Source organism: Vicugna pacos, chromosome X (assembly GCF_048564905.1).
Source record: "Vicugna pacos chromosome X, VicPac4, whole genome shotgun sequence".
NCBI classification, from domain to species: domain Eukaryota; kingdom Metazoa; phylum Chordata; class Mammalia; order Artiodactyla; family Camelidae; genus Vicugna; species Vicugna pacos.
The window spans coordinates 73,564,580-73,590,686 of NC_133023.1; the positions used below are offsets into that span (position 1 = coordinate 73,564,580).

Sequence of the window (26,107 nt, forward strand, 5' to 3'; positions counted from 1 at the left end):
TGCTTTATATTTTTTCTTGAGTTGTTTGAAAATATACTACATATCTAATCTAACTTAATTTTCCTCAAAGAAATTCAAATTCAAAAGAAAATTTGAAAATATAGAGGATGATTTGAAGAAACGAATCTTCATGTGAACACTGGGCTAGGAACCAGGGACTCGTGAATTTAGCGGGTCACTTTTTCTGCAAAATGAGTTGGTACAGATGATTTTCAAGTTTCCTCCCAGCTCTAAAATACTATGATTTATATAATCTCTTTGTAAGCAACCATGTACTAAGATCATTTTTGTAGTCCTAAATAAGCTGCTTAAAATTGCTCATAGTTCTTTCAAAGTACACCTTTTAGAAAAAAAAAAGTGTACTTTGAATCAAAATAAAAGGTATGTCCTTTTAATGGGGGGCAACAGAAATGTACATAATTGTGGTGAGAACTTCTGTGATTTTTTTGTATTGTTGAGGTGATTTATAAGGACTTGGTAACATGACAGTGACGATGCACTGTCCTCATATCTAACACGTCCGCTTGTTTAACGTGAGCTGACAGTATGCATGTGCTTCCTAACAGAAACCAGAATAAAACTGAGCTGTATTCAGTTTTATGGTCATTACTAATTTTTGATGTCCAATGTTCCTGTAGTTTAAAACAGAATGGCCTGACTCTATGCAGCTGGAGTCATTAACTCACTTGATGTGAAATCGCAAGCTAATTATTAGAGATTGTACATGGAATCAATGGTTCCGAGTCAATATCCATAAAATAATAAGTTATTCATAGTAGTGTTTGTAGGAATAAGACATTTCTGTTTCTGTTATATTTCCAGTAAATGGAAAAGGTACTGTTTTAAATTTTGTTGTGCTTCCTTTTTGATCCCACTTTTTAGGGAAGAAAAAGGTGGTGTAATAATAATAATAGTGACAACAGCAATAGTAATAAATAGCAGCTAAGTACATTCAACATATAACTTATTTAAATCTCTTAATAACTTTCTTGCTTGCTTTCTCTTTCTCTCTCTTGCCTCCCTTCCATCCTCGTACATTAACTCGTTACCACTATTTTAGACATCGAGAGACCACGTGATTCGCACAGGGTTACCCACCTCGTAAATGGCACATTCAGACCCAGGTGGTCTGGCTGCAGAGTCCGTGCTCTTAAACATTATACTCTGCCATTGCGCTGACATAGTATTCACAGATACTTGTCACAAGTCTTTTGGCACTTTGAAGAAGAGAAACCTTACTATAATTTCCCCCTTAGAACTGGATATTCTGTCTTTTCCTTTCTTTTTTCTCCATAGTTCGAAAGTTGCTGCCAAACACACATTCTCCCTCAAATGACCACATGCCTTTGAGGCCAGGCTTTTCTCACCTACTTATTGTGCAAAACAAATGACAAGGGGCTAAGTTTTACTTCTGAGGGATACTTTGCAACCCCCGACTCCCCAACTTCTGAGGCTGAAAAACTACCTCAAGGCTTTGAAATAGTACAATCTCTAACTGGAGCTTGCTGTTTAAAATAACATTTTGTCAAAAGACAGTAAAGATCTGTATCATACTAAGTGCCATTTTGATGTTTCAGTTCTTCATGTCCATGATTCTTGATCACTTCCTTAGGGCTTCTTATGTTTTTCTGTTTGCAGCGTGACCGAATTACAAGTTTTAGAAAATCTACCGTCAAAAAAGAAAAACCTCTTATTCAACATCCTATTGATTCTCAAGTTGCAATGAGTGAGTTTCCAGCGGCTCAGCCATTGTATGATGAACGATCTTTGAATTTAACAGAAAAGGAAGTCCTGGATCTCTTTGAAAAAATGATGGTAAGTTAGACCCTCTAATTTTGTTGTTGTTTTAAAATGCATGTGCCCAGATTAGCAGTGGGTTCTAAGTGAGTGCGTTTATATCACATAAAGGAGAGACCAGAAACATGTTGGTACTACATAACGATTTTCAAGAGGATCTGGTTTTTTGAGCTAAAACCTGTCTATCTCTTCCACTATGACCTCCTAAAAGCAGGGGCTGTCTTACTTATTTTTGTTCTCTGGTATTCAGTAGTCTCTTCTGTGGCACACTGAATCTGGTTTTTCTTTTGTCTTGGGTTTTTTTTTTTTTTACAATTTTATTATTTTTTAATAGAGGTACTGGGGGTAGAACCTAGGACCTCGTGCATGCTAAGCATGCACTCTACACTGAGCTACCCTCTCCTTGAATCAGTTTTTTAACTACCTAATTTGTGTTCTTGTTTCTAGAAAGCAAAATGGGCCCAAGTCCACTTTTCTGTAAACACCACAATGTATCTTATTGGGAATAGGAAATAGAGTTGGGAGGGCAGAGTGTTTAAGAAACAAAACAAAACAGTAGAGAGGACAGAAGAATTAATAATTCCTCCAAATTTGTTCTATTATCAGCAGGCATGCAACCTATATTTTCTAGCATTCTTATATTTTATAGCTTGTGGTCTAGATTATTTCTTTTATTAGCTACTAAATATAATACTTTGATTATTCTGCAGTTTGTGGTAAGAGAGGGCAGAGATCAGGCATCGGGCCATATTGCGTTGGTTTGCTTGACAGAAGTGGAGATACTGATTCATGATTCATTCATTTCTAATTCTCTTCTACTTATCATGGTAGATTTTTTTTTTTGGTGAATGTCTATTTATTTTGAGTTAAGGTCCATAAGAATTTCAAAGATTTTCCATACCAAAATAAAAGGTTAAGAATACTGAAAATGTAGACCCTTCTACTCTGCCCATTATGGAGGATCTTTTACCACTCCTTCCTGACTCCCACTGTTTGTTGAAAGTTGTTGAATGAATACAAATTCCCTTTATCTTTAAACTTTTCCTTTAATATTCCTTCTGTTTAGCCAGAGCTGGCATCTAGGTTTTCTCTTGACACAAGTCCTGAGATGCCCACTCTCTTCAACCCTTCCTCTGAGTTCCTTTTTCCTGTTGCTCCTTCTATGCTGTGTTCTTTGAAACAACTTTTCAGCAACTTTTTCTCTTATAAAGTCTATTATCTGATGACAGACCTTGGTGACAATAGCATCTGGCTGTCCTTTGGGTTTTTCTCTTGCCATTCATTTTGGTGACTTCAACTATTACGTTGATAAAAGTGTCATCACATTTTTGCCCTTAGTTCCTTGGTTTTCTCAACTCTGACCTTTGCATCTATGTATTTAGCTAATTATAGGCATGACTACACCTTGGACTGTGTCATTCTTTGGAATGATTCCACCTCTGAGATCTTTAGCTCTGAAATTCTTCTCGGAAGCTAAACAACCTATGTTACCTTTTGCAGGCCCTTAATTTCACAGGACATGTTTATGTAGTGATTAAGAGCTTGGACTCTGGGGTCATTCAGAGTTGGGTTTGAGTTCTGGTTCTGGCATTAATCACATGACTCTGTGAAGGTTGTAGATCCTCTGTAAACTTTATTTTCTGTGACTGTAACCAAGGTATAAGAGGGTCTACCTCATATGGTTATTTTTAAGATTAAAGGAGATGTTATTCCTAGAATAGAGCCTAGCATAAAGCTTTCTGTAAAACTACTTTCATAAATGCTTGTGTTCCCTTCCTTTATCAAATAAAGCTCTATTCTGTCTTCAATTGCCAGTATTTCCTGATCACCTAGACTGCCCTTTATTTTGCCACTTGGTTGTTTGATCTTAATCACCCAAAATCAACAACAGAAACAGAAATATTCTTTGACACTAATCTGACTTTTTATCTTTTCAACTCTTCTCTTCACTCATACTTCACTCAAATTATACTTACTCCTTGAATCTGCTGATCAACTGGTTACTGATTTTTGCAGTATTAAAGTAGGTCTTTGAGTTCATCAGTGGCATTGCCATCCTCCAGTTCACTGAGCTCACCGTGGGCAGGCCATCTTCCATTCCAGTCGTTTTCTCAGTCACTTCCAATTGCTTTCCAAATCCCACTGGTTGTGCGTTTGCAAGGACTCGTACATCTGTTTCCTCAGTTGTCCTCCAGCTGCTCATGCCCTGCTTCAGACCACATCCCTCTCTAGTTTTTCACTTCCCTCTCCAAAGCCCCAAGGAGGCCCTTCTGTTTTCAGACAGTCATTTTCTATGTCCCCACTCCATTGTCGCCACCGTACTTCCAGATGACTGTTTCACACCTTTACTTTGCTGCTCAATCCTCAGAACTCTTCCCCATCTTTATGCTCTGCCTGACTTTGCTGCTTAATTTACTGAGTAAATGGAAGCGATCAGAAGTAACTTCCACAGACCCCCACCACCACGTCTACCTAAGTTTGAGTATCTGCAGTCACACAGTTTGTCTTGCTACCTGTCACCATAGATGAAGTCTTCATCTTCCAGTCCTTCCATTTGTGTACAAGGTTCCATTCCTTTGCCCCTACTGGAGGACCTTGCTCCAATAATTTTCTCCTCTCTTCTGCCATTCCCAGCAGCGTACAAACATGCTGTCTCATTTTACAAAACCTTGTCACGACCTTATCTCTCTTACCAGCTCCCGCTCTATTTTTACTCTCCATTGAAGCAGAACACCTCCTAATAATTTCATTTATATTCACTGCTTCTGATTTCTCTCCTCTAATTTTCTCTCTTGAACTCACTGCAGCCAGGCTTCGATCCCACCATTCCATCAAAATGGCTCTCATCAGGGTTGCCAAAGATCTCCATGCTGCCGAGTCCCATGTCCAGTTCTCAGTGCTCATCTTAACTCACCTATTAGCATTTGATGCAGTTGGTTATTCTTTCCAATTTGAAATCCTTAATCCTTCCCCCTCTTCCCCTCCCGAGCCTGACATCGATAGGGTTTCCCCCCCTACCTTTTAGGCTGCTGCTTTTCAATCTTATTTGCTGATTCCTTTTTATGTCCTCAATCTTTGACTATTGGAGAGACCCAAGGATCAGCCCTCGGACATCTCTTCTCTGTCTGCACCATCTTCTTCGGTGATTGCAACCAGTACTATGGCTTTAAATTCCACTTGTATGCTCAAAGTTCTCAAATTTATCTCCGGCTACTTCCTTGTGTCTGAACGCCAGACTCTCATAATCAAACTTCAGAATCAACATTTCTCCCTTTGGTGGTCAATAGACTTCTCAAAAGTAACATATCCAGAACTGAACTGCTGATCTCCCCTACCCCTGCTCCTCCCGGTGTCTTCTCAGTTGATGGTATATCTGTCCAGGTAGTGAGGCTCCTAACTTAGGAATTGTGCTTGACCTCTCTCTCACAATCTGCATTCAATTCATTAGGAAACCCATGAACTCTCCCTTCAAAGTAAGGTACTTGCAACGGGTGACCATTTCTCACCGCCTTCACTGGTCCACCTTGGTTGAAGTCTCACCTGGGCTGCTACAGTAGTGGTAGAACTATCAGGACAAACACAGTTCCTCATTGGTCTCCCTGCTTCCACCATGACCTACTACAGTATATTCCCAACACAGAAATATGACCCATTAAAAACCTGAACAGTGTCATGTCATATGGCCTCTCAAATCTCTACCATGGCTCCCCATTTCACTCAGGGTACAGAAGCCAGTATCCTTGTACTAAAGCCTGTGAGGCCCTGTATGGTCTGATCCCTACTTGACCTCTTGGTTTTATCTTCCTCTGCTTCAGTCACACATGTCTTCTATGCGATTATAGCAAAAATGATTCTTGGCAGTTTGAAGTTTTTTCAGTTTGTGTACAGCATTTACAATGTTTTCAAACCTTTGACAATTTTTTTTGGTTTGATATTAATTCTAATGTTTCATCATAAAATAGCCACTTTCCTCTTTCAGTGTGTTATGTTTTTAAAGAGATTTGCTTGTGGATTCATACATTTTGCCTACTGAGAATTTTCCTTCCATGGGAATGTTAGAAGAGGAAATCAGAGAAATATGGTTTGCTTAAAAGTAACAACAGAAGATCAATAACAAACTTATTAAAAGTTGTATCTCTTCTTTGAGAGAACTCTACTTGTGCATTGAACGTTATATCTTTTCTTTATTATCTTTAATTTGACTGTAATCAGTGTAAGTGAACAAGTTATTTTATGAATTGTCATAGCTTTCATTTACTGTACACTTATGGGCCCCAGCACGTAACTAAACAGTTTAGGTGTATTATTTCAGTTGATGCTTGCCACCGTGCCGCAAAGTAGGCAACATAGTTATACTCCATTTTGCAGATAAGAAAATTAAGGCTTAGAGAGAGGCTAACGAAATTGGTTCTGTAACTTGCCTAAGCTAGTAAGGGGCTGACCTGGAACTTAAATTTAGGTACGTAAAAATCTAAAATAATGGCAATTTGGTAAACTCTATCTTTAATAATGTTTCATTTAAGTTATAAATATAAAATTAATACATTTTCCCTGTACATGTACTCAGTGGAAATAGAAGGTAACTCTGAGATACTTTGCCTGGCAGGTAAAGCCAGCTTGGGATGGATGTTTCCTATTGATGATGGAAAGTTGTCTTTTTAGAAGTTACTGCTTTTTTGCAGAGCATCCGTTGAAAAGAAAGAGGCCCACAGTTTAGTAATGGAAAGCTGTTAAAATGCCATTTTCAAAGTTGCTTGAGAGAAGACACTTAAGTCATTCTGTTTGTACAACTCAGAAGTTGATTTCCTGATACAAAATTTCCCTTTTTTATTTCATTCTTTGTAGGTGATCTTCATTCTACAAGTAATGTAATAGATGTTGTCCTTCTTGATGGCTGTTATGACAGTCTTGTTTCTCTTGTCTTTCATCCTTTTTTGTGCTATTCCTGTTACCAGGCTTTTTAGACTTCACAGAACTACAAATGTTTAGGCCATTGGGCCTAAATACCATACGGGTGTTTTAGGATAACATACCCTGAAAGGTAAAACATTTTAAATAATTGCATAAAATAGCACAACATTATACACAGTAGCAGTATACGAGATGCTTGGCAAGAAATAAATTACCATAAAATAGCTAATACAATTTATTATTTGGACTTTCTGGGTAATAAATGATATATTTTGGTGAAACTTTTAGTGAAAAGCTTAAATGATGAAAGGCAATAGTCAAGTATAATCCTCTGTCACTCTGATCGTTGAAGCTCTTGTTACACCTGAGGATCACATCTGTCAATGGCAGTTCCCATTGTACAGGCTTATAGATGTAAATCATGGGGGATTATTGGACTCAGTCTGAAATCACTACAGAACAGTTCTTAAAAAGTATTAATTCCTTTATTTGATTACTGTAACCTTTATTTGACTCTTAACAGCTCATGTAAACAATGACTTGACTCTTGATAGCAAAGTAAAATCCTAGAATGAGTCCAGTTACCTGAAAGATCAAGTGGTTAGGTTTTTCCTTTCCTAGTGGGTTAGTAGATACTGACATTCTGCGGATGCTGACATCTGCTCTGTGCATTGATATGTCACTTTTCATGTAGTGGATACTCAATGAAACAAGTATAGACAGTTCTGCTGAGTAATAGTATAAATGGCTATTGCTGACAGATATAAAACTCTCAATTTGAAACTTTTCGATGATTGCTGATTTTATGAAGCACACACTATTTATTAGCAGCGTGTCTTTGGTAGTTTATAAAACTGAATGTTGTACTAGGAGTATGGTCACTGCCTATTAACTGAAAATTAGAAAGTGGTTCTTTCATTAAAACTTTCAAGAAGGGAAAAAAAAACCCACTTATTTTTATATGACTTTTATAATGACCTGCATGGGGTTAAATTATACTTGCTTGTTACGATTCCTGTTCCCCTCCTTTGCCCAGAGTCATGTTTTCAAATCTTCCACAAGTGGGGAAAACTAGTAGGACCAGAACAACAATACTGCTGCCACACTTTTGGGGGAGGTAACTTTAAAAGATGACTTAACTATCGCAATATTGCATATGACCTTGAACCCCAAATCCAAATTTGAATCAGGTTCATAGTTGTAGCTTTTCTTATGTAAATTAGAGACATTTTGTATTGTCTCTAATCAGGACTGGTGAACTATTGTTTCTCTTCTACTTCAAATATGAGGAAATTAATAATGCTGTAATTGAATAACTGTTCAACATATTATGTTATCATAGCTTACTGAGAATAACTGAACTGGTTTTTGTACATGGACCATACTGCTTAAGGCCTATTAAATGTTTAATAGTGATAACTTGTTTTTATCTAAACTGAATTAATGCGATCAGAGTAAGGAGAAAGATGTGTCTGGACACTGGCATTTCCTTTTGAATATTACTGCTTTTTTGTATGCAGCTGTTTTTTTGGGGGGGAGGGGATAGGGGATTTCCATTTTAAGCTTAAAAAGTAAACAGAGATGTCTTGGAAGTTCAAATTGGAATTTATTTTCTTTTAGCTAGCACAAGGGTCTTCTGAGTGGAGGTCCCTCTTACACTGGTCACATTAGAGTCACATAGATATGTCAATAAGGACTGTGTTCTAACATAGGTAATTGAATAGTTTGTATAAAAAGATGAGGTTAGTGGTGATTTATGATTGATTTCTAGGCACACTTCAACTTCAGTTATTAAAGGCAATGTTTAAGCGGGGAGGGTATAGCTCAGTGGTAGAGCGCGTGCTTAGCGTGCACAAGGTCCTGGATTCTATCCCCAGTACCTCCATTAAAAATAAATAAACCAAATTACCTACCCCCCCAAAAGCAAGCAAACAAAACAAAAAAGAAAAATTTAAAAAGCAAGGACAAAAATAACAAATAAAGGCAATGTTTAGTATGTGATTCCACATGCAAAGCTCCTGGAGGAGCTCAGCCGCGGCCAGGCCCGCCCCGCCCCCGCCCCGCCCCGCCCCGCCCCCGCCCCGCCCCCGCCCCGCCCCCGTCGCCGCCCCCGCCCCGCCCCCATCCCCGCGCCGCCCCGCCCCCATCCCCGCGCCGCCGTCGCCGCCTCGTCGCCGCCTCGTCGCCGCCTCGTCGCCGCCGCCTCGTCGCCGCCGCCTCGTCGCCGCCGCCTCGCCGCCTCGTCGCCGCCGCCTCGCCGCCGCCTCGCCGCGGCCTCGCCGCCGCCTCGCCGCGGCCTCGCCGCGGCCTCGCCGCCTCGCCGCTGCCGCGCCGCCTCGCCGCGCCGCCGCCTCGCCGCCGCCGCCGCCGCCTCGCCGCCGCCGCCGCCACCTCGCCGCCGCCTCGCCGCCGCCGCCTCAGCGCTCCCCTGCCCACCCCGCCCCCGCGGCCGAGCCCGGGAGTTGAGTGGGAGTCGCCCGGCCGGCGCGGGCAGCGCCGCCACCGTCTGAACTAGGATGTCCCGACATGAAGGTGTCAGCTGTGATGCATGTTTAAAAGGAAATTTTCGAGGTCACAGATATAAGTGTTTAATTTGCTACAATTACGATCTTTGTGCATCTTGTTATGAAAGTGGTGCAAGGACGACAAGGCATACAACTGACCACCCGATGCAGTGCATATTAACAAGGGTAGATTTTGATTTGTACTATGGTGGGGAAGCTTTCTCTGTAGAGCAGCCGCAGGCCTTTACTTGCCCCTATTGTGGAAAGATGGGCTACACGGAGACGTCTCTGCAAGAACATGTCACTTCTGAACACGCAGAAACCTCGACAGAAGTAATTTGCCCGATATGCGCGGCCTTGCCTGGAAGCGACCCCAAACACGTCACGGACGACTTCGCAGCCCATCTCACACTTGAACACCGGGCCCCTAGAGATTTATATGAATTGATTGGTGTTCGACACGTACGTAGAATGTCCCACCCCGGCCGGGGCTTAGGAGGGCCCCGAGCTCGCAGGTCAAACATGTACTTTACCAGCAGCTCTGCTCGCGGCCTCTCTTCCTCTCAGAGCTCGTATTCTCCAAGCAGCCCGGAAGCCATGGATCCTATAGCTGAGCTTTTACCTCAGTTGTCAGGCGTGAGACGTTCTGCAGGAGGACAGCTTAACTCTTCTGGCCCTTCCGCTTCTCAGTTACAGCAGCTGCAGATGCAGCTGCAGCTGGAACGGCAGCACGCCCAGGCCGCGCGCCAGCAGCTGGAGACCGCGCTCAACGCCTCCCTGCGCTCCAACGCCAGCAGCGTCACCACTGCGGTCACGCAGTCCACGGCGACGGCCAGCACAGCCAACACGGAAAGCAGTCAGCAGGCGCTGCAGAACTCCCAGTTTCTTTTAACAAGGTTGAATGACCCTAAGCTGTCCGAAGCAGAGCGCCAGTGCATGGAGAGCGAGCGCGCGGACCGCAGCCTGTTCGTGCAGGAGCTGCTCCTGTCCACGCTGGTGCGCGAGGAGAGCTCGTCCTCGGACGAGGAGGAACGGGGGGAGATGGCAGATTTCGGTGCTATGGGCTGTGTAGATATTATGCCTTTAGATGTCGCTTTAGAAAACCTAAATCTGAAAGAGAGTAATAAAGGAAATGAGCCTCCACCACCTCCTCTTTGATGACAAAAAAAAAAAAAAAAAAAAAAAAAAAAAAAGAAAAAAAAAAGAAAAAAAAAAAGAAAAAAAGAAAAAAAAAGAAAAAAAAAAGAAAAAAAACTTTTTTCACATTAAAGTGTTCTCAGAGTTTGCATGATTTAGTTCATCAAGTTCCAGTGTCTTCTACATACAAGTACCTTTCCAAGCTCAGAAGAGGGGGCGAGAGAGCAGAGAACAACTCAACGAAAATCTCTACCATCAAGTAGCATATGTTCGGGTGGAGGTGATATAGCAGAATGTAAGGTGTAAATGCGGGGGAAAAAAAACTCAAAGACAAATTTCTCTGTCATGGAGACGTTTATTTGACAGTTCTCTGCTGAATGTCAGATACTTTGTTAGTGCAGGGGAACAGAAGGACGACAGACACTATCCCTGTGTCTACGACTTTATTTTGTATGACTCCCAAGGTAAGAATAGTCTTTATATTTTTCAATGGTTGCACAAAATCAAAAGAAGACTGTTTCAGGGCACATGAAAGTTATATGAAATTCAGTGTTCATAAACAGAATTTTGTTGACCGTAGTCACAGCCATTTGTTTACATATTGTCGATGGCTCCTTTTGGCTATAATTGCAGAGGTTAGGTAGTTGTCATATAGACCCTGTGACCCACAAAGCCTAAAACATTCACTGTTTGGCCTTTTACAGAAAAAGTGTCCACCTTTGAACTAGTGTAGTAGTCTCCAAACTTTTTGATTTCCTACCCTGTTAGAAAAAAAATATATATATTTGAGCAAATAACCCCAATATATTTTATTTAAAATATGTACTGATACTATGTATGTTATAAAATACAGACATAGTAAAGAATGAGAAAAACATGAAACAAGATTTGAAAATGATTTAAAGTGAGTTTATCTTATTTATTAAGGGTACAAAGCCTTTGCTGTTGTGATTAATGACTTTTTAGTGAGAGCAGTGTCACTGTGTCATTATTTTTTATGTCTTGGTTAAAAAAAGGGACTAATTAGAAGGTTTAGTTCCAAGTCCATTTTATTTTGATATTTGGTTTGATGTCTGTTACAGCTGAAACATAAATCTGGCAAAGATACATAGGTCCAAGTGGAACGAGAACATCGTTAGCAACACTTATTAAATCATAGTATTAATGTTCTCATTCCAATCCATGAATCAAGCAAAGGTTTCCTGCTGGACCATGGCTAGTACATTTCCATCTTCCCTGATGACAGTCAGTTGTTCTTGGAACTAATCTGAAGTGTTACATCTGTTTATTTGTGAATAAATGGGTTCAAAATGGGCTTTAGAAACGGGCTTCGCTAGCTGTCATCAGGGACATGCAGGGCTTTATGCGATTTTTCTTCTACATTCTTGATATGTAGACCCTCACCCCGACGTTTGTCTACTCACATCCGCTGCAGACACTGCCTCTAATGCCCGGAAGAAGGAAGAGGTGAATAATGCAAGGGGGAAGGAGGCCGACTTGAAAGTTGGGTCTGCCAATGTGTGTCGTTTTCAATGAAGTTCATTTGAAAGCCAGTTACTTTCTCACTAGTTGTTAAACTGTTAAGGGATTACTCATCGTTCTGTGGATGACAAATGCCCAAGTCACTTTAAATTTCAGAGGTTTTAAAATGTTTTGTCTTAAGATAGCCAGAGATATCTCTGTAAGGTACAGCACATTTTCATGCTCACTTCCCATCTCATTTAAAAAAATTGTAAATATTTTACTGTATTTGAAATATCTTTTATTAAAAGAAGACATCCTTGACTCTCTACAACACTTTGGTATTTTGGTTTCTTGCAATGGTTTGAATTTAACATGTGGGTTAACAGTCCCACTTGAAGTTTTTTTCATAATACATCCTTTTATTAAATAAATCATTTATTTTGGCAGTACATTTTCTCTGTTAGATTGTTCCATTGGTGACTCAAAGAAAAGTGGTTTTTATATTTCATTATTGAAACAATCTAGGAAATAATACAAGCTGAGTTGTTTAAAGAAAAAACAGCTGTATTTTCATTCAACTCTATGATAAACCTCCCACACTGAGTAATTTTTCTAATACTTGTTTTAGCAAATTTTCAGCAATGATTTCTATGTGTCTTCTGACAGTTATTTGCCAACAAAGGAATGTGTTTTAGTTTACTGCCATGTTGTTCGGGATGTATTATTATTATTATTAGTATTTCAGCTGCTTCTACCAAGTGTTTCCCTCAGTGTCATGGGACCTTTTGTCTTTGGCTATTAAAGAAAGAAGAAATTCAAAAGAGGCTTCTAAACATGTGTCATTAAGTTTATAAAATTTCACTGAGTACTGAGTTGCATGTCGCATGATTCTAATTATTGCTGAGAAAATGGAAAAAGCTTCCCTCACACTCTAGATGTTTAGATTTTAAGTGGTCTGCTAGTTTGAGGTAGCTTTATACTATCATTAGCTAATATTTTAAGGTACAATATGCACATAAAGTGAGAGTCATCACTGATAATTGATATACATGCGTATTTCAGATAGTTACGTTAATACTTTTTGATCTTGTGAGATCAGCTTCCGATTAGCCTTAAATTTTCATTATTTTTATCATAGGATATGGCTGATGAAAGGCTCAGACTTAACGTTTTCTTGTTCCCTTGTGCTTGCATTATTGTCATTATTGCCCTCAATCTGTTGTCTTTGCAGGAATCTTTTAAAGGTGCTTTTCTATTTTGCTGCTGCTGTTATTTTGAGGGTTGACTTAGGCTTTTTTACCTAGTTTTATCTATCAGTCTACTTAACCAGGTACTTATAAACTGCAGTGCATTACAGTACACTGATGTTGTGAATACTCCCCTCTCCCCTTAAGATACCTCGTGTACTTTTTGGACCTGTGGATCCAGTGTTATTCTTGTGTTAAATATTACAGCTTATTTTTTTTCAAAGTTTTTGAACAAAAATAAATATTTCACAAACCACAGTGGATCCTTGAAGTAATCTTTGACCTCTGAAAATCACCCATTGAGTATTGAGCTCAGGATTAAGGATTATGGGAAAGTGAAAATAATGTTTGTGTTTCCTAATATCTAAATATGCATCCTAAATTTACCTTCTTGATGGTAAAGAGGTATATGTCGGTGTTCATAGTTGGTTCTCTCCAACAGGACCTGAAAGCAGAAATAGATGAAGACGTTTTGTACAATACTCAGTAACATTCACTTTATTTCATGCTTTTTTCCTGCTTTTGGCTCCTCCATACTATTTGTAGAGTTAATGTATTTGGGCAGTTTTTTTCCTTTAGCTTTGTTTTCCGTGTGAGCTTCTACATGTTATGTGGCTACAGTCTATATAGGTAAAATTCACTGGTTCTTTTGAAGACACTTGGTAGTTAAGTAGTACCAGGTACAACTGGCCAATTATTTACTTATGTGAAAAATCCCTGATACATTTATTAGAATTTTGAAAAAAAATGTTCTGTCCTTTCTAGTCCATAGAAGCTAGAGGAAGTTTCTATAAACCATATCTTTATATGAACATATCTTTAGAAAAGAATAGCTAAACGAATGTTGTAAAAATCCATTAATTTATAGCCTTGAAATAATCAAAGATCACTATAATTGCTGTTCATGCTAGGATATATTTTTAGGTACCAGAGTATCATTGGTTCATTCTCTTCAGGGGTACAAGTCCCCTCAGGATAGAAGTTAAAAAATAGTTGAATAATTACTATTGAGAAACAGAAGGAAGAGGGCAAATATTTGATGGTGAAGTCAAACTCAGATTTACAAACAGCAAGTGGAAAATCCAGCCTTAAAAGCTGGAATCAATACATGTTGCAGAAACACAAACAGTTACTTTATAGAAAATACATAGAAATTTATAGCAATTTTATAGAAAGAAGGAGCAAGTATCACTTCCTGTAGGGAAGAAAGTGATGTAAAAACATAAAGTGTTGACATTTACCTCTCATAAAGCAAATGTGAAAACAAGTGGAAGGGTTAGGAAAATAGAAAATGACGTTAGAACACGAGAAACTTTAAGAAATTATATTGTCACCTGTTTAAAGATTTATGAGGGAGAGAGGAAAGAGAGAGAATGAAAATGAATGAATGAAAAAGTACAAATGAATGAATAGGCAGCTGGTCCATCTTTTGACTTCTAATTTGACTCTATTCTTATATAGCTCCTCAGTAATAACTTTAAGAATACAATGTTTATCGGCTGAAGAAGTGAAGGAGTTTGTCTGTAATAGGAGAATTGCATCATAGCATAAGTGGAAGGAGAAAAAGTGGTTCAGTTTACAAATTCGGCTTCATGCAAATACAATACAAATATTATAAGTGGTCAGTTATTTAGACTTCAGCATTTTTTTTTAAAAACCACAAAGCACTACATTCTTCTCATGTCCTGTGAAAGTACAAACTAAATGTTAAATATCCTAAAAACTTTTGTGTTTTGAGTACTATAAGAACTCAGTGTGTTTGGAAGTAGTTTCATGTTCAATTATGTTGTTTAGAATTAATATTGAATTATGAGTATTGCTCTATTTAGTTTTATGATTATATTATAAAGCTGGAGTTAATGATTTGGAAGTATTAGCTGCCTAATTAGTAGTATGCTGCTGCTTTCTATAAGAATAAGATGAGTCATTATGATCTCTTCTGTTCATATGAATGGTACCTATGTGCAGTCAACCTGTACAGCAAATTTAGAGGTATAACAAAATGTTTGTGGCTGTAAAGCAAATTAAGATATTTAGAGAAAAAGCTCCTAAATGCCACATTGCTTCAACAAATATCTATTAAATGCTTGGTGCATTCCAGGAACTATGCTCTTTGCTTGGGAATATAAAGATCAGAAAGAGCCCAGTTTCTGCCCTCAGTTAGCTTATAGTTTGGGGGAGATGGATTTATCAGAGTTTTGTTTTAAGTGCTATAATATAGGAAATTATTATGGAAGAATAGAATGAAGATAGTCATTTCTAGATGAGGTGCTTTGGGGGAAAATCTGAAGAATTAGCAGAAGTATCTGAGTTAGCCAGATAGGGATTTGAGCGGGTTGGGGTGAGGCGGGATGAGATGGGAGTTAATAGAGGGAGAGGGTGGTGAAGATGACAGCATTCTAGGCAGAGACAACAGCATCATGAGCGAAGTAATGGAAGTGTGTAACCACATAGTGTATGTAGAAAAACTACAGACGACCTTTTATTATTCGAACATACAAAAAGGGTAAGATAGAAAGTGTTAAAACAGCAACAACCAAAAACCCCTGAGACTAGGGAGGTGATAGTAACACTAATAGCTAGCATTCTTTGACAACTGGTAATATACACCAGGCTTGGTTACATGATCACACTTAATCTTGACAACATTCCTCTGAGGTCTATAATCTCCGTATTCCCCTTATTGTCCTCCTTGCCTCCATGATTCTCTTCTGATAGCATGATCTTAGCAGTGTTTCCCGTTAAAAATTGAATTGGAGGTCCGTGGTACCGTAGAAATGTCACCAGAAGGAAGAGCCAGCTCTCTGTCTAGAGATGCCAAATGTGGTGTTACCACACTCTTAGGCCTGGCTGTGAAGTGCAAATACAGACACTCAGTCTTGTCGTGTTCCTTAGTTGATTCTACTTGGGGGATGCAGGTTCATACTAACCATGTTTGCAGGAGACTGTAATTTAATTAGTATGTTTTGAGATCGGAGAGACATAGTCTAGCATATGTGAGCAGTATTTAGGGGTTTTGATGGAAACAAACACAATGTGAGTCCGCAGAATGATGTTCTTGCCAATAAGGTCATAAAATCAAAGGCTGAATTAATAGAGGTATAGTATTACAAGATGAAGGAGGTGGAAAGTCCTTTCCTTCCTTGGATTCATCAAACACAGTATTTGAGAGAGACACTGAAGATAGGTTGAAGCTGGTAGGTATACTTTATCCTGAAGGAGAGAATGTGGCTTTCATATAACATTTACATGTTCCTTGAGTTTATTCCCTCTGTCCAGTCTGGCTATCTCAGATCTCTCTTAGTTCGGACTCTCAGCACCAGTTTTTTGAATTACTTCAGTAGCCCAAATTTTTAAACGTAACTGTCCGCTCTGGCTAGACATCCTCTACATGCCTCTGTTATAATGATTTGTTTGCATATCTCTTTTCCCTCCTAGACCATGAATTGTTTATTTTTACCTATCTAACTAACAAATAGAGCATTTACTAGTCTCAGGCATTGTTCTAAGTGTTTCACAAATAATAACTCATTTCATTTGTGGGTACAAGCAGTCTTTCAAATTTGCACTCCTTAGCCAGCCTAGCATACATAGTATGATCCCCTGGTGTGTGGCCCATGTTCAGTCAATAAGGGATTCAAATTCTAGAAAGTAGGGAAGAAAAAATGACACAGTCCTGCCACCTTAACATATTAGTATTTTGTTGTACATATTTTAGCTCCAGTCCTCCAAAGAAAAACTTTGCAAAAATTAAATTGCCTTATAATGGGACGGGCAGACTGTGGAGATTGTGAGTTACCTGTTAGTTGAAATCGACACAGAACATAGATGAGCATCTGTGACTTCGTAAGAGTGCTATCTAGTCTCATTTCTGTGATTCTGCTTTGATCCAACAATGCTAGATCTAGCCTGAGAGAAAGAGAGGAAAAAGATGTCTCCTGCCTTTAAGTAAGTCATTAAAAAGTAGGATATACAAATGAGAAATGAGATAAGATAGGAAAAGTAGAAGTAGAGGTGATTAGGAAGGGGGGTCAGGTATATATACACGAAATTTATAGGTATTGATTTTGAGTGAATCATAAGAGTCACTGCAGTGGGTGCAAATATCGATCATGAGATTCTTGCGGTCATTAAAGTTACTATTCAATAGATAGATGTGGTTTGAATATTTTTTTATGGCTCCTTTGCCCCCCCCCCATTTCTCACATATGAATCTTTAAAATAATTTTAATTTTTTTGGTTTGCCCATTAGTTTACTTGATTAAAAAAATAATGTAAGAATTGCTCAGCAAGTAAAGGGATAAAAATACTGATTTCCTTTTTAAAAAAATTGAGATATAATTCAGATGCTGTAAAATTCATCCTCTTAAAGGATATAGTTCAGTGTATTTTTCTATATATTCAAAGAGTTGTGCAACCATCACATCAATTTTGGAACATTTTTATCACACCTGAAAGAAACATATCTGTCAGTTGTCACTCCCCAATTCTCCCATCCCCCCTTACTGTGCCCCTGACAACCATGAATCCACTTTCTGTCTCTATAGATTTGCCTATTCTGGTCATTTGATATAAATGGAATCATTTATCATCTTTTTTGACAGGCTTCTTTCATTTAGCATAATGTGATTTCAAGGTTCATCCGTGCTATAGCATGTATCAGTACTTCATTCCTCTTCATGGCTGAACATTATTCCATTGTGTGGACATATGACATTTGTTTATCCATTCATCACTTGGTGGATATTTGGATTGTTTCCACTCTTTGATGCTACTGCTATGAACAATCACACACAAGTTTTTGTGTGGAAACATGTTTTCATTTCTCTTGGATATAAGCTGGGCCATGTCATAACTGTAACTTCTTGTGGAGCTGCCAGACTATTTTCCAGAGTGCATCATTTCACATTCTCACCAGCAGCATGTTAGGGTTCCAATTTCTCCACATCCTCACCAGCATTTGTTATTATTACCTTTTCATCCTAGCCATCCTCATGGGAGTGAAGTGGTATCTCACTGTGGTTTTGATTTGCATTTCCCCAGTGACTAAGGATGTTGAACATCACATGCTCATTGGCCATTTGTATATATTCTTTAGAGAAATATTTATTCAAATCCTTTGCCCTCTTAATTGGGTTATTTGTCTTTTTACTGTTGATTTATAAGAATCCTTTTTGTAATTTGGATACAGATCCCTTATCAGAGGTAAGGTTTGTAAACATTTTCTTGCATTCTGTACGTTGTCTCTTCATTTGATACTGCTTTTTTTTTTGGGTGTATATATATATTTTTTATTGAAGTATAGTCAATCTACAATGTTGTGTCAGTGGTGTTGCTTTTTGAAGCATGGTCATTTCCAACTTGGTTTCGTGACCCTTCAAGAGTGTCTTAATATGATGCAGGGGTTAACATGAGTTTCAAAATGAAGAAAAATAATATGTGTAGTGAAAGTTGCACAAGTGTGTGTATCACAAGATAAAGGAACATTCCCACCCAAAGTTCATTGAACCTCAAAACAATGTGTTCTTGTAACTGACTGTTTTTCCCCTCAGTGAGTAGTTTTTGTTACCCCAATACAGATAACTATGTTTCTGATTTTTTTTTTCTTTTCTAAATTCTGCAACTTCTCATGAATTTTTCTTCAGTGACATATTACAGATACATATTTCCTGTTAATTTACAAATCATATTTACTCTTCTTGATGGTAATGATCCTAAAGGAGCATATGCCAAATAGTAAAGTGTTCGTTTATTTGTTTATTTTTGCTATCAGGGTAAATAAATAGCTTTGCTAAGGCTGTATGATGTATATCTATGCTGTAAACTGCCGGTTTATTCTGTGGAATAGTTTAAAAATATGTTTTTCTTTCTGCTCATTTGTTGAGTAGGTAGAGCTATGAACCATGAATATGTGGTAAAATTTATAGAAGATTATGGTATCTAGAGTGAAAAATAATATTGAAGGAGCCACAAAAATGATGAGTGTTGTTGGTCACAGCATGACTTACTATTTTAAGACAGAGAAGATTAATATTTATTAATCACTTCGGAAACTTTCAAGCAGAAGTTTGCTACTGCTCACAATAAATGTTCTTTTTAACAGGAGGACATGAACCTTAACGAAGAACGGAAAGCTCCTTTACGAAACAAAGATTTTACCACCAAACGTGAGATGGTCGGCCAGTATATTTCCGCTACTGCCAAATCTGTAAGTAGTGAGACTTTCCTGGCAAGCACGTAATGAGCTTAGCTTTATCTGCTTAAAAATAACCAAACCTCAGATTTCTCAGTTCTTGCCTCAATGTACTCATATAGACTATTCGTAAAAAAAGCATATACATGTACTTTGGCACACTTAGTATATATTTCAAAACTGTTCTTAGACTTCCATTCTTATCAACCAGGCAAAGAAGAGAAGGCTCTAAGTTAATCTAGGAAGTTTTGGGGTGGAGGTTTCATGCCCTCACTAACCAATGACAGCAATTTGCAGGTGTTCCACTTAGTCTGCAGTTTGTTACATGAAAATTTCAGATTTTGAGGGAGAAGACACAAGCATAACCTAGTCACAAGGTTTGACTAAGTTTACATTAAAGCTATGTATCTGGTATCTGCTTGCATGAAATTTTTAGTGGTATTTTTAATAAGCAGTTTTGTTATTTTTTTTCCATTATTTTTTTGATGCTACCTATGTAAGCTACCTCATGATTGTTATTGTACAGCTTCATTTAACGTAAAGGAGGGTGCTTAAGAGGAACTTTAATGGAATCTGTGTGTGTGAGTCTCAAGACTTGAAAGTAGGGCTCTTTGAAAAGACTTGTTTTCAGCAGGAAAAACTTAGTGTTTTAATGCAATGTGTTGCTTTATTCATTTCCTAAGGTGCTTCCAAAAATAGTTTTCAGGTTTGATTTATTTTTGTAAGAAAAAAAAGTATATTTTGAAAAGGTGAATTGTCTCTCTTACATTTCTGTGAAGAAGCTTTTCACATTTAGAGTTCAGAAAATCACTATGTGTGTATATATTATATATGCATGTGTATGTATATATATATACGCACACACAAAACACAGACCCAGTGATTTTATGTTTGTGTGGTATGTATATTACACATACACAGTCATATTTAAAACATACATAATTTAAATTTAAAATGTTGACCAGTGAATAAAATAGTTCTTCATTGGAAAAATATGTTCTAAAATTATTTGGCTGTCCTGTTAATGCTGTTTCAGTACAGTAATTGCAGTGGCAATTACTGATGCATTTTGCCCTGAATTCTACTATTGTATTGATTCTGTATTGTACTTTAAGCAAGCTAAATCTGAACACTAAACTATTTAAACGTAACGCATTGCAGCTCTGCCAGAGCAGAGCAACAGCATGTTTTTTAATTTGCTTCTGGTATCCAAGGGCAGAAATATGTTTCAAGTGATAAGTGAAATTTGCCATGAGCGTCGTTTTCAATAGAATTAGGTGAGGCATAGGGTTTTACTTTGAAATTCTGATGAATCTCCTCTCATTTTTGCACTCAAGTTATTGTTCACAGTAAAATGCTTCAGGAAATGCAGGGTGTACCTTCGGTGTTATTTTTTCAAATTCCTAAAGGCAAATACACTAGTAAATCCATAGGGCTGAATCTGAGTGCAAAGTACAGATAGTAATATATGAGTAATTATGTGGTGTTTTTAATGACAAGATTTTGTTAGTGTCTCTAGCTCATTTGTTGTTGTTTCTGTTTGTGTAAGTGGGACTGAATATGATGCAGACTGTATGAAGGTCATATTCCTTAACCTTTTGATTTTGACTCTATCTCTGTGTAGAACTTACTTTCACTTGTTCTTACACTGTTTCCTCTTCAACCGACCAGAAAAATGCACATTTTAAATTATAGAATCATTTTTTAGATTAAAATTCTAAAATTTGGGTGAACGTTAGATGAGCTCTCTTGAATTGCTTTATCTGAAAGATGGAAATGGAATGTTTCTCGAAATACATGAAAATTCTGTGTTTAAGGCATTAGCTTCAAAATCAATACTACAACTAGTAGATGACTTAAATTTGTTTCATTTAGTACACATATGAGCATCTGACATATGTACAGAACTTTCATTAGAGTTCTAAGGTTATGCATTTTATTTGCCAATATTTTTCATGGACCCAATATTAGGATGCAAGAAAGCCTGTTGATAAGCATGTTTTAAAGCTTTCTCACCTTGGCGAGACATTAATTAGTGCTGAGTTTTCTGTGGCTAAAACAAAGAAAATTGCATATATGATTTTCCTTTTGAAGCTGAGAGGGATGCCACACAGTGACAAACCATCTTCTCATCCTTTGACTGCTGCATGATCATGACAATAAAATTTGCATAAATTATAACCTCACCTATGGCTGTTTACCTGTGTGTAAGCAAGGTTTCCATCCTGCTGTCTTTTTTTAGGCTCTAGATATGCTTTGCCTGCCATGCTTTTTTATGCTTACTTTTTCATCATCTTGATACACTGGGTCAAAATGTTTCCAACATTTAAAGTAGATATGATTGTAAGCACTTCTTTATGAAAATACTTTACAGATAGTCAAAACTTTCAAATTTGAAGTGAAAAGAAAGTTAAGGGCTAGAGTCCCTGGTGGAAAAATGTTTTATAGTCATATGTGAAACATGTGAGAATTATAGTTAAATTTAAACATAAATTGTACATTTCCCTCTTTAACACCTGCATTAGTCATTTTCTATGGAACTGGAAAAGAAACCAATGAAATTTGAGCACTATTAAGAAACGCCCGTCATTCTCCTGGGTTCCGGGGTAAGGACAGTACAGCAATATAAAACTAATACACAGGCTTGTGCTCAAAACCTGTTTCTAAAGCAAAAGAGAGTCTTTTGTTGTGTAATTAACTGTGTCCAAATTAGCCTGAAATAAGAGAATATAAAGGAAATTAAAAGATACTGATTGAAAACCATTGCTTAGTTTTTTTCCCCTTCAAGTCCCATAATGTGAAAGGAAAAAAGTAGCTTGAGTTGCTGTCAGTGATGAATGGACTTTAGATAGGGAGCAGAGAACAGCCTCTTTTCTGCTCGAGCTGGACTCGTACGCTCATTGCAACAAGCGCAGTTATGGCCCTGACCCAGGGCAGTTGGTACACGGATAATTTGGCCAGATAATATGGAAGAGTAGATTTTCAAAACACCAACATGTTTTCAGAAATGGAAAACCAGGCTTTTTTAAATATTGCAACATCGTCATACCGATTCATAATCCTGAAAGAGGCACAATAAATGCATTAGTGATTTATTGGGAATCTTACATGTTATATTTTAACAGGCTATATAGATAGCTATGAGGAAAAATTTAGTCATCGAAATCCTAACATCAGTTTGCCAGATGTCAATGCCATTAGGATAATTCTAAGAAACTAGTTTATTTCTAACTTAAATTGCAGTCTTTAAAGTTGAGATTTAAAAATATGTAAAATTATATTTCTATGAAGTTATCACTGATTTAAAAAATGTGACAGGAAATAATTTAAAATAGTGATAACCAAATAGATCGATAAGTTTCTTTTTAGATTGACTCACATAATAAGCAGTTGAGAGTTGCAGTATGTCTATTAGTATGTGTGTAGACATATATTGTGGTTTTGCCTTGGCCATTGTCAGATATTTTGTTTCTCAGGTCTTTTCCGGGCATTACCTGGATATGGTGAAACAACTGAACCCAAACATGACCAAATCAATTTCTTTTGGCTTCCTTGGCCCATGTCATCTATTTGCTGGATGTGCTTTAGCTAAATGCAGTCATTTTGCCAGTTGAATGAATCATTAAATGGGCCATATTCTGGTCGTTTCACTGAATATAGACCTGCCTTAATTGTTAAGACAGGCTTGCATTCTTTTTTTAGTTTCATGTCTGTGCTAAATAAATAAGGGACAAATAAGACCTCTGTCTTTTTTGTGGGAGGAAATAATTTAGGTCAATAGCATATCTTTGAATTCAGAAGACTGTTAATGGCACCAAAGAGGCTTTTATTCAACCAAATAATCACTGCCTGTAAATAGTCTGTCGAATGAATATTTAAGGAAGCAGCTTCTCCAGTTGGAGATTCATGGATTCCAATGAAATAACCTAGTGGGAAACTGTCATTATCTTTTTGTATCTTGAGGTATCCCGTTCAATTTAGGATTCTTATTGGGATTTCAATTACATTTTTTATTTTTAAAGTACTAATTGAAAAATAGAACACATATTGATAATAACTGCTATCAGATTAATGGTTTAATTTTTTATTGAAGTATAGTCAGTTTATAATGTGTTAGTTTCAGGTGTACTCTGTAGGGATTAAGTTCGTTGATTTTAGATTATAGAGTAGCTCTTTTTGGAACATGATATTCAAGTGTGGAAATCTGATAAGAATGATTTATATTTGGATTTTGGCATCAAATTACATTTGGGACTCTGATTTTTGCCTCTTGCTTTCTTAAACACAGTTCTGCCTCTCAGAAATTCTTTTATCTCTTAACCATTAGGAAAGCTTGACTGAAGTTGCAGTTTTTGAGCTGTTTCCTCCTTATGAGTAACTGTATGTTTAAATATAAACTGCTTCTTTGTCTTCACATTATATAGAAAACTCTGCTCTTGTAATAGAAATGCTAGGATGACCTAGAAAACTAGAATCATAAGCAATCTATCTTTGTAATTTTCAAGTCTAATATAAAACAATGTTTCAAACCTTAAATTCATAACAATATAAAGTTTTCCAGTTTTCAGTCTAAAGTTTATTTCTTAACTTAATACATGACTTTAAATGCACTATTTATATTCTAAAACACCTGATTTCAACCTAAACAGTATACTGATTACAACAAGGAAAGAGAAAAAAAGCAGTATTTGGAAAAAATTCAATTTTCTATTGATAATTTTTGAGGGGTTGTGGGCTGATAAAATATCTGATTCCTGATTACATTTAATCTTGCATTACCTGATATTTAGACTGCACTGGCTGAGTAGCCGATTACAGAATATTAAAAAAAATTCTCAAATAGTGATCATCTTTTATTTGGGAATCTTTATTTTGCAGACTTTAAACATTTTTGAAATATGGTAGAAGTCAGTACCAGTGTATTTGTGTTAGCCTCTAGATCTAACATATTAAAAATACACATATGGTTAGCTAGTTACTAATTTACTAAACACTTAACTTCTGTGAAAAGCTTCTGATTACTAATGCTGTTGCTGTTTGTTTGTTTTTTTTTTTTTTTTTTCACACCATAATCACTCTCCGTTGACCACTGCATGCAGATAGTTGGAAGTAAAGTTACGGTGAGTACAAAAAGAAGTTTTATCCTTAGATGTGAACGTGTGCTTTTGGGGATTGAGTGATTTTTGCTTATAGTGTTTTATATGTTTGGTTCCTCTTTTGTTGTATATTTTAACCAAAGCAGTGAGAAGAATATTAAGATCAGGTGATTAGAATTTAGCTATGGTAAGTATTTTTCCTGTGGCTTTGGGGAATGCTTTAGAGCTAGAGTATGCTTGTATATTTTGTCTTAGAAAGTTTTCCTTCCTTTTACAAATTTTTTTTTTGGAATTGTGCCTGTTTCGTTCAGTCCTTAGGATTCTGAGGAAATTGTGTGTTTGACCTCAGTTTTGCAGGATGGCAGGGAGAGACTCCTAAAAGGCTGGTTGATGCTAACAGGAATTCTTATCAAAGTATCTCACTTTGCTTTAGTATCACTGAAGCTCAGAGTGTAATGAAAGCAACCTTTGGTGTTCAGTTAGGAGGCCTGAGTGCTTGTCTTGGTTGGGTGCTACTCCACAGCTCTGTGACTTTGGGCAAATCATGTGATTTCTCTGAGATTCAGTTATTAAGTGGATAAACTGAAGTGATTGGCTTGAATTATCTTTTAAGGTTCTCTCTGTTCCTGTCTCCTAAAGGTTCTGTACTTGAGACACCGTATTTCAGTGTCACAGTGACATGATACACTGTTACACATAATACACCAAAAGTGGCCTGTATATTGTGATTAAGAGCTATTTGTAATTATCTGCCCTTCATGATTCAGCAGTCTGTATTTCAAAAACAGGGTAGGAAACATTATCTACAGCATCACCAAGTACCGTGATATCTGGAACAGTGAATATATTTACATTTGTTTTGCTTTTAAAAATTGAAGTCCTCTTTTTTTCTTTTTTAATTCATGTGACATTTAGGGGGAAAAAGCTGTCGATCTTTCGGGATAATTCCAAAAATGAACAAATATTTCTTTAGTGCTTATTATGTGCCAACATGTGTTTTAGGTGCACTGATGATTAGAAATAAGAATGAGAGAATTTATAGTTTCAATAATATATGTTGAAATAATCAAACCTTAAATTGTGCCTGCTGAGTGTAAGAGTAATAGGAATACATAAGCAGGAGAGAGAAGTAGAGTTAGAGTAATTGGAGAAAACTCCATGCAAAGTTCTGGACTTTCAGGAATAGTTAGTAAATGGTAGCTGGGATTTGACTGGGGAGGAGAGAAGGTGGAGAAGCTCTCAGATTATGGAAGTGACATTCAATGCAAAGGCTTGGAGAAAGAACCAAATTTTGTTGGATAGAGGGGGTGGAGGAGAAGAGGGAAGTGAGAGATGAGGTTGCCTTTGTTAGAATAAAGAACAAAAACGTATATTTGAAAGATTCAAAAATTAAGTTGGAAGAGAGTCTTGAAGTCCAGGTAGACGATTAGAAATTAGTTTAGCAAGCAAGTCAGAGGAGGAAGAGCAGGGTTTAAGAAAAATAAATTTGATAGTAGTAGGCAGGCTGGATTAAGCTAATGGTTCTCAAAGTTGAAGCTATACCGAAATGCAAATTTTCTCCCTCATGGGGTCTGGGATAGGGCCAAGAACACTGCCTTTTTATCCAGCACCACCGGAGATTCTTCAGGTAGGCTGTAGAGCTCACTTTGAGAAAGACTGGATTATGGTAGACATTTGTTGGGGGAGCTACCTAGGAGACATGTGTGAGTCAGCGAGGACCTGCATTGAACTGGAGGCTTGGGTGTGGAAAGATGGGGT

General features: G+C 37.5%; 1 protein-coding gene and 1 pseudogene across 5 annotated transcripts in view; both read left to right on the forward strand.

The window, feature by feature from the left end:
• The window catches only part of DIAPH2 (diaphanous related formin 2), a 784,101-nt gene that overhangs the window by 50,025 nt on the left and 707,969 nt on the right, over positions 1–26,107 (forward strand). For 2 of the 5 annotated variants that reach the window (XM_072956799.1, XM_072956797.1), the window contains exons 3-5: positions 1,639–1,815; positions 19,164–19,268; positions 24,353–24,373. In XM_072956799.1, the coding sequence (XP_072812900.1) occupies positions 1,639–1,815; positions 19,164–19,268; positions 24,353–24,373 (303 nt within the window). Of the gene's footprint in view, positions 1–1,638; positions 1,816–10,691; positions 10,814–19,163; positions 19,269–24,352; positions 24,374–26,107 lie in introns of those variants that run through there. The other 3 variants (XM_072956800.1, XM_072956798.1, XM_072956801.1) reach the window with 2 other exon arrangements.
• LOC102535516 (E3 ubiquitin-protein ligase KCMF1 pseudogene) lies at positions 9,210–10,381 on the forward strand (annotated as a pseudogene).